Source organism: Rhipicephalus sanguineus, chromosome 1 (genome assembly GCF_013339695.2).
Source record: "Rhipicephalus sanguineus isolate Rsan-2018 chromosome 1, BIME_Rsan_1.4, whole genome shotgun sequence".
NCBI classification, from domain to species: domain Eukaryota; kingdom Metazoa; phylum Arthropoda; class Arachnida; order Ixodida; family Ixodidae; genus Rhipicephalus; species Rhipicephalus sanguineus.
This window is the reverse complement of record NC_051176.1, coordinates 315925559-315935042: the sequence shown is the minus strand read 5'-3', so window position 1 is coordinate 315935042 and position 9484 is coordinate 315925559. Positions and strand designations below refer to the sequence as shown.

The 9484-nt window shown below is 49.9% G+C and overlaps 1 protein-coding gene across 1 annotated transcript; it reads right to left on the bottom strand.

Annotated features, from left to right (window-relative positions):
• Positions 1 to 3512: 3512 nt before the first annotated feature.
• On the bottom strand, positions 3513 to 4214 carry LOC119383579 (uncharacterized). The gene has a single exon (XM_037651820.1). It carries the CDS (start codon positions 4212 to 4214, stop codon positions 3513 to 3515), a length of 702 nt encoding a protein of 233 aa, XP_037507748.1.
• Positions 4215 to 9484: the final 5270 nt, after the last annotated feature.

The following is a 9484-nucleotide window of genomic DNA, read 5'->3' as shown; positions in this document are numbered from 1 at the left end:
CATTTGGCATAACAATCTTTCCCGAATTCCTTTGCTAACATCTTTAAGATGGCTCCCAATAATTTACGTTATTATAGTGCAAACATTTTTCTACGTAGTAAGTAGAATTTTTGTGACTGTATACTCCAGGCACGATCATATTATTATATATTGGTTCTCAACATTGCCTTGACATAACAGCAAACTCAAGTTAAATATAAGTATGTAAACAGCAGCAGAAACGATGCAGACAGTTAAAAGTAAGAATAAATCAGAGAGCTTACCTTGACAACTCCTTAAAGACCTAGTGCAGTAAGCGGACCGAAAAAAGAAACAATACAGAGACATGAGTAATGGAAAAGACGGACAGCTTAGAAAGAACTTGTGCTAAGAATAAAAATATGTTTTTAAAAACTAATTGAATAAATAAAAAAAAGATGTACGCCAAGATAGCTTCTAATAGCTTCTGTTAGGTGAATGCTCGTTTTGTTGGATCCAGCATCGGTACCGGTGGCGCTGTTAGAATCTGATTTGCACATCTCATTGCATGTAAGTCAAACTGACACCCCACGAGGTCCTTCAGATCGCCGATGTGCGAACGCCTCGAGAAGCAAAGGAACCCCATCCTTTTATTCTTCAGAATTTGTGACGAAACACAACGCAAGATAAACTTCGATAACGACATTGCAGCGTCATCAGAATTTGTGCAAAAGGTGCCGCACGCATTGGGGCACGCGGTACAGGAAAGTGGCTAAGAGCTAGTGTCATGGCAATGACACAACCAAAAAGAAAAAAAAGAACACCGAGAAAACAAAAGGTCGTCTGGGCGCGCGCTTGTCTTTCGATGCGATGGGAGCGTCACCACGTGACTCTGCCCCATCAGCACGAACGCTCAGAGCTCATCCATCCCTGCTCTGGCTGGAACACTCTGGTGGAAAGATAAAACAATGTCACTGCCTTTAGTTTTATTCTGGCGGCTTAGTGGCAGCAGTATCAGCATGAGAAGCGCAGTTCCGCCGACGCTTATTGCAGTACCTTGTATTGCCGCACCTTAAGCTACACGATACATTCTTCGATATATCGGAAATACAGATACTGATATACGTCTTGCGAGACGCATCGCAATGCAGATACAAGATACCCAAAGAGTATCTAGGATACATGTATCTTATACATGTATCCGCCGTGTCAACTTGTAGATACGAAGATACAAAGCTTCATCGCGCGTGTGGGGCGATAGGACGCAAGGGGTCGGAAGATAGGCAGGGTGTCGGGCAATCGACTTTCGTTGCGGACGAAGTGGGGGCTGCATATGCGGGCTTTGTGCTTCACAGGCTGTGACCACGACGAGCAGATACGCCCACTGATAAAAAAAGCGCTAAACTGATTAAGAGAGCCTGTTTACACCGCACCGCCCTGGTCCAACGCTCCCGTCACTTGTTCTCGTAAGGCTTCCATAGAATATTTGATCGATGTCAGTTTACAGGCAGTGTAGCTGTTGTGGCAGCCCCCCACACGGAACAGTATTTATTTCCACCCCTGCTGCGATTTAGCTTCGTCCTTTCGAGCTGTTATGCTTGCACCCGCCCTTGGCCATGACAGACACCCCTTCCTCTGTAAAAACGGCAGCGCACTGAGCCAACGTTAACGGAATATAAAAGCTTTTCTGACGTCAAGTTTCGTCGTACCTACGAGCACTGCCATCAAGGGAAAGATGGGGCGTCGCTCCTTTACCCGCTCGATCGCACCTTAATTAACCAAAACTTCTTAATTATATTTTTCTATATCAACTGAATAGCAGTTGTTTACACGGGAATTTAGTCGCGTGACAAATTATGGCATGCCAATTTTTTTAAACGGAAAAAAGATTCCACGCAATTTGGGACATCCATAATCGAATTTTAATTGCGATATAAAAACAGGCCGCACGGCGCGCCGAAAGAAAAACACATCATCTCCCCCAACGGGCAACCATGGGGGGATGCGAAAGCATCGCGGAGGGTGCGCATCGAGTTTCCGTTTCTCTTATGTGACTTATGAGACGGTGGTTGTCGAGGCGTTTGAATTACCGCTTGCCGACGCTGACGTTTACGTTCGGCTTCCCGAGCCTTCCTCCGCTCCGCGGCGGTGGCGCTGCCGCTGCAACTAGCGCCGACGTTGACGTTGTTCACGGCGTTTCGCACACCGTTGCACACAGAGGGAATGACGGAAGCACAGCGAACGCGCGCTATCGCAGCCTCGAAGCTTCGAGATTCGCTTGCTGGCGTTGCCGTTTACGTTCATCCGCCGTTGCGAAGGAGAGTGCAACGGGAGCGAGCGGGCGCCGCATTATATACGAGCGCACAGCTGTGGCGAAGAGAGAGAGAAACGGGAGAGGAGAAACGAAGCGGAGGCAGCGCTCACGCCACCTCCTCCCACCTCCTCGCGTGAGCGCGAGGAGAGGGGGAGAGTGGGCGCATGCACAGTATGGGTGCGGACGCTGCAGAACGGACACTGCCCCGAGCATAAGATGCTTTCGCATCTATAAGGTGGTCGTTCTTTTACGTCAGACCGGAACGTTCCGTGCCGAGGAAGTGAGGAAGTCTTAATGAACACGTACCGAAGCAGAATCTCGTTAGGAGGAATTGTAAATGTAAAGGAATCATATTACTCCGCGCATTACTCCATGCCCGAGAACTTCCATTTGTCGCGTGTTGAAGAAGGCATTGACCATTTTGGAGCAATACTGTGCCAAGGTAAGACAACCAGGTCAGCTAGCATGTACTTAGAGCATCTCACGTTTTATTTATTATAAACATATTTTGAATGTGACGGACACATCCACATGCGGAAGGAAGGGGTTTACATAGAGTCGTGTCTGACGCCCATTTTGAGTTGCATTTTATTGGCCCACTACGATAGAGATATCGAAGCACGTAAGTCAGCGGTGGAGATCACCAGCGTCCTCAGATTCGTAAATGACTACCTTGTCTTGCTTGATTCCATTGAACTTGCAAATGACGTAGTTGAGCTTTTACTCGTTGTCTTCAAAATCTGGTGATAACGCGTGAGCTCCCTGTTACGAATACCATTCACTTTCTAGACTTTTTCTAGATTTTTCTGTCTACAAATGATGTGTGTCGGGAATACCACCATCGTGACAAGAGGATGCCGCTTCCGTATCAGTCATTCCATTCTAAGCTAGTGAAACGTGCAGGTGCTAATGTATGTCTCAATGACGCGCTACAGAAATCCTGGCCCCATGAGATCTCTAGTAGCATTGAGAAACAAAAGTAATGCCCTTCGCTTGCAGGTTACCATGGGAATGTCCTCGTGGGTACAAATAACTTTAATGCGTCCACACGAAAAGACGTAACAGCAAAAACTGAACAACTGAACTGATGCGGGAGCACACGCAGTTTTTGACTTCTGAGGGCGAGAGTGTTCTTATCACACTGGCGCTCGGTTTAGTAGCGTCGACGCTGCGCGCAAGCGCAGAAGCGGCGCCGCACCGTGCCGCCACAACACCCCCCCTTCCACGCAGAGAGGTGCCCTCAGGTTTGAAGAGCATTGGGGATGCGCACGTGCCGTCCAAAGCGCGTGATGTAGGGCACGGGCCGAGGCGTTGGAAGCTGTTGTGGGTGACCGACTGAAGCCATCGAGCATTGGGGATGCGCACGTGCCGTCCAAAGCGCGTGATGTAGGGCACGGGCCGAGGCGTTGGAAGCTGTTGTGGGTGACCGACTGAAGCCATCATACATTCTCACAGAGAGAATGTATGATGGCTTCAGTCGGTCGATGGAGACGCGAACATCCCTCCCGCTGATTTGAAGGGTGAATGTTCTGTTGTCACGGCGGATGACTTTATAGGGTCCGGAGTAAGGTGGTTGAAACGGCGCACGTACAGTGTCGTCGCGGAGAAAGGCACGTGAGCACGTAGCCAAGTCTTTAAACACGAACGGGGTCGGCTTGGTGTGACGTGCTGCTGGTGACGGGCGCAGTGAGGCCATTGTGCGACGCAGCCGGGCGGCAAAGTCTGTCGGGTCCGAGCTGGTGATGTCGGAAGTTGGAGCGGAGAGAAGTTCCCCAGGTAGGCGAAGCGGCTCCCCGTAAACCAGTTCTACGGGCGTTGCTTGGATGTCTGATTTGAAAGTGGCGCGCAGACCAAGAGCGACGGCCGGGAGAGCCTCGAGCCAAGCTGAGTTAGGGCGGCACGTGATGGCTGCCTTGAGCTGTCGGTGAAGCCGCTCAATCATCCCGTTGGCGCAAGGGTGGTAGCTGGTAGTCCGTGAGCGCTCGAACCCGGTGGCAAGCCAGAGGAGCCTGAAGAGTTGGGACTCGAATTGCCGTCCTTGATCGGGTATGACGCGACGAGGAGTGCCGAAGCGGGAAATCCAGCCGGTGAAAAAGGCCGAGGCGACGTCTTCTGCGGTAATCCTTTCGAGCGGCAATACTTCGGGCCATCGAGTGTACCGATCGATGGCCGTGAGGCAGTAGCGGTAAGGCCCGACCGGTGGAAGGGGGCCAATGATGTCGATGTGGACGTGTTGAAACCGTTGCGAGGGCAGGGGGAACGCCCCGAGCGGTGATGTGACGTGCCGGGTGATTTTGGCGCGCTGACATGGAATGCACGTGCGTGCCCAGGTGCGGCAGTCCCGTTGCATTGAGGGCCAAACATAGCGGTCAGTCACAAGGCGTGTAGAAGCGCGGATGCCGGTGTGACTGAGGTTGTGTAAATGGCTGAAAACGCTGCGGCGATGCGGCGAAGGGACATATGGTCTCACTCGTCCGGTGGAAATGTCGCAGTAGAGTGTGTCCGTCGACCCAGGGACTGCGACTTGTTGAAGTTGAAGAGAGGAGCCATTTTCGATGAGCTGCTGAAATTCGGTGCCCGTTTTCTGAGCGTTGGCGAGGGTGTCAGTACTAACGGATGGCAGCTCGACAGCAGAGACGCGCGAGAGTGCGTTGGCGACCACGTTATCCTTTCCGCTGATGTGTTGGATGTGGGTGGTAAACTGGGCGATAAAGGACAGTTGGTTCTGCTGGACCGGTGGAAATTTTTCGCGTCGTTAGGAGAAGGCGTAAGTGATAGGTTTGTGGTCAGTGTAGATGGTGCAGTGCTGTGCCTCGAGAATATGGTCACGTGGTCGTGACGTCGACGAAGACAGCAGTCAGCACGTCCGAGATGAAACTCTTTATTTGGCCGAACTGTGGCCGGGAAACTGAAAGTCAAACTACAGCAATACACTGATAGCGGCGAACAGAGCGTCGACCGTCGATCAACTGCTCATGGCTGGGATGCGCCGTCTTTTATACATCACGCATCGAACTTTCCAGTCTTATCACTGGTTGACTTGCAAGCACTGGAATAATCTAGACTATTCGCGTCCTGCGTGCAATCTTAACAAAACGATCTACTACACTCGCGCAGCTTCTCGAACACTGCGGCGCGGTCAGCGTCGAGCGTTGATAACCGCCCTTTCTGGCAAACCCGAATACATCAAAATAAAAGAAGAAGCGGGAGTGGCAATATGGCGAAAATGTTGGACCGCTTCGTAGATGGCGAGAAACTCTCTGTAGTAGGCTGGCCATGTTGTCTCCGCAGGGGCCGGAGTTTCATAGGCGATGCCTGTAGACGAGGGTGCTTTTGGGCTGAAGAGTTTCATCGAAAAAAATGCCAACGGGCACCAGTTTTGGCCTACGCGCTGCATCAGGGAGGCTCCGACAGTGGTGCTAGAGGCATCCGTGAAAAGGCACAAGGGATGCGAAAGTAAGTGGCTTGGGATGCGAAAGGTGAGTGGCGTTGCAGAGGGCAGTTTTGCAGTCTTCGCTTGAGTTAAAAGTGGTGTCCAAGTGACAGGATGGTTGTCTAGTAAGCCAGCCAACGCGTCATGAAGAGGGGCCTGGTATGCGGCAGCTTTAGGCACAAAGCACCTGTAAAAGTTGAGCATGCCCAGGAAACGGCGGATGTCTTTCGCTGTGACAGGCCGCGCGCAGTTCTTAAGGGTCAAGGTGCGGTCAGGCAAGGGTGCAGTCCCTTCTGAAGAAATCTGATGGCCAAGATACATGACGACGGAGGCGTGGTTTTGGGACGTTAAACCCCAGATATTATTATGACGACGGAGGCGCCAAGCGTTTACGTTTATGAGTAAGCCGTGGTCGTCGAGACGTTGAAACAGTTGGCGAAGGTGTTGGCGGTGAGCTTTTTCGTTGGGAGAGAAGACCAGGATGTCGTCTGGGTATACGAAACAGAAGCCTAGGCCGCGGACTACGTCGTCGATGAAGCGTTGGAAGGTTTGTCCCGCATTGCGGAGGCCAAAGCTCATAAAAGGAAATTCGAATCAGCCGAAGAGTGTGATGATCGCGGTCTTCGGGACGTCATCTGGGTTCACAGGAATTTGTGTGTAGGCCTTTACCAAGTCAGTAGTTGAGAATACGGTGCTGCCATGTAAGCGGTGGGCAAAATCCTGTATATGACGAACGGGGTACCTGTCTGGGATGGTACGGGCGTTGAGGGCGCGATAATCTCCACAGGGGCGCGATAATCTCCACATTCATGAGCAAATTAAGGCCATGAAAACTGGATCACTGACTGCAATGAGCTGCAAGAGAATTTCCCTATTCTATGAAGGCAAACTGTACTTTTCCCTCAAGCCTCAATATAGGAGCTAATCAGTTTCACCTAACCGGTATCTTTACCTTACAGGGGCCCCGCAACACTTTTTGAGCATGGTCAGAAAGCACTGCCAATCGGTAGTTGAGGCTCCCGAGAACACGCAAGCCAAAATTTGTAGCGCAGCACGTGGCCTGGATTGTACAATAAATGCACACAGTCACCTGAAAATTGCTCCCCCTTCTCTCGACAAATGATGTGTTAGTCCACGAATCATAGCGTGTTTGTCCACAGTTGCACCACTGGCTGATTTGAGCATGGCGCTTATTCGAACACAGCTTTGGCATGCCGGGGAAAGAGACAACAAGCAAGCGTACACAGCTAAACAAATGAAACCAGAACAACAGCTGCGACATACCACGAAAAACAAAGCCAACAAATGCACGGTAACACACAAGGACATGCTAAACTAAGCTTATCAAGGCTACCCTGGCAGCTACAAACCATTACATCAAGGAAACGACGCAGAAGTAATGATGGCGATTTCACCGAGGCATGCACAGCGATACGGAACTATGCGTTTAGGAAAACGCGACTGCGAAAATAAACAAAAAAACGCCAGGCCTGCGCTGAAACCGCAGCACAGTCACAGCGAAAGCTGGAAGAGCGGCGTTTCTAGAGCCGGTTGTAAGCTCTCTTGGGGCTACTAATACAAGTACCCACTACGCCATAAATACAAGCAAGGTACCCACTACGCCATAAATCACAGTTTTTGTCAAGTTGGGAAGCACGTACTAAGCCAATATTCGTAATCCTGCGGAGAAGCAAGGCACCAGGTACACGTCTGTAAGGCATTATGTGCACTTTGTTGACGCGACAACAGATGGCGATGAAGAATTATGGCTCAGCCCTTTGTAATGGGTTGGAAGCTTTAAACGGCCCACCAGTTATGCAATTTGCATTTGGTGACGCCCGGTTGTTATTTCCCTCTCCCGCCATGCTGTATAACATAGGTTGACGTCAGAGCGTGAGGGGGGGGGGGGGAAGAACTTTACTGAGACCCCGAGGAAATGAATCATGGGCTTATGGGCTTCCTTGGCAACCAATACAAGTTCACTTGCGAGGAACCCACTACGCTGTAAACCATGTAATTTTTGAGAAATAGGGAAGCAGGCACTATGCGATTTTTCGTCATTCTACGGAGAGCCGTGGTACCTGCTAAACGCATGTAAGGCATTATGCGCTTTGTTGATGCTGTGCCTGATGACGATGAAGCATGATGGCGGAGCCCTTTGTAATGGGTTGGAGGCATTCAACAACCTACTCGTTGCACAATTCACATTGTGTGACGCTTGGTTACAGAATTCGCGTAATTTACTCTTCTACCACGCTATATTGCATATGGTAATGTGGTTCCTTCCCGACATGAAGCATGTATAGGACCTTTTGGCAAAGCAGTTTCAAGCACCCGCATGGCTCAAAAATGTCCGTAGATTGTCCTCTGTGTGATGTGCCAGAAACAATTGAACATTGTTTTATAGGCTGCACAGATGCAATCTTATTTTGGGGTGTGCTCCAACGAACTCTTCAAAAAGACTTTGTGCTAAATTCCCATTCCGTGCGATATATCTCTTGCCAGGGAGTTGTAATGACATACCATTCGACATGTTTCTTCTCATTGGAATGCATAGCCTGTGGAAGAGGCGCATGTTGCAGAGAAACTCAGAGCCGATAGTTTCCTCAACAGCCTACTTCATTAGGTTGGTCACTCAGCTAAGAGATGTCTACGAGCAAATGGAATGTCAACCAGAATGGTATACGGCATTGGTGAGGTGCTTATCCTTACCACTGTTCTAGCATACAATTGGAAAATCAGTCACTTGATGTATTCGCTATAGAGGTGATTGCGAATTCTGTAGTGCCGTCTGTTCGTCATTGTGTTGCGATAAGAGCATAATCAGCATATCAGTTCTTTGTCTGTATTGAATTGCTTTCAAGTGCTATCCTATGTTGAATAAACACCATGAAAGAAAGAAAAAAAAAACCGGCATGGCTCAGAGGTTGAATGCTGGGATCCCACGCAGAGGGCCCAGGTTCGAACCTCGTTCCATCCTGGAATTTCTTTCTTCTTTCGTTTTTTTTTTTCTTATTTCGAGCGATAGTGGTTACGGACACCGGCGGCGGCGGCAGACAACTACGGCGCCGAAAACGGCCGCTGAAATGATCTCATAACAGCTTTCGCTGTAAAACCTTCATTCACGCATTACAAAACGGCCTTGTTCACTTAAGGAAAGCATAAGAGAACGTACCTTTGCTGGCCAATGGCCCACTGCCACTGCCGGGGTTCAGAAACTCTTGTATTGTTCTCGTTGCACGCGACACAGCACCCAGTAGTGGTCAACGTACACATACGCCAGAGGCCGTATTCTCAAACGATCGCAAAAGGCGACAATCGCAAAAGTATCGCCATTCGTGCGCGCTGATTGGCTATTGAGCAAAACCGGAAAGTGAGGGCGCCACCTAGTATTTCCGTCCATGTGACGGTGCTCTGCGGCGCTCCTGACACGCCTAGAATAAACGAACACACCTTATCACCATTGGTTGGTGGTGAAATCTAGCATTTCAGTGACATAGACGGTAGCTTCTAGTATTGAATCCTCGGTCGATGTGCGCAGCATTTTTTACGCAGAAAATTTCCGCGAGCATTACCTTGGGGTGTTTTCAGTATTCGTTATTTGCCAGCGCCTGTTTTTTCGTGGTTTGACCGTTCCAGGAACATGAACCGTGCGTTGCTCGCGTGGTTTATCGTGCGCCGGCAACATGTTGAGATGTTGAGGCGATATCGCTGCGGCGGCACACTACAGCTGAGCTCTCCGAATATGCCGTGTTAAACTCTCAACGAGAATACATTTC

Bases quoted from the DNA above. Each gene is read 5' to 3' on its own strand.
- LOC119383579 (XM_037651820.1), bottom strand. From the start codon at position 4,214: ATGATTGAGCGGCTTCACCGACAGCTCAAGGCAGCCATCACGTGCCGC.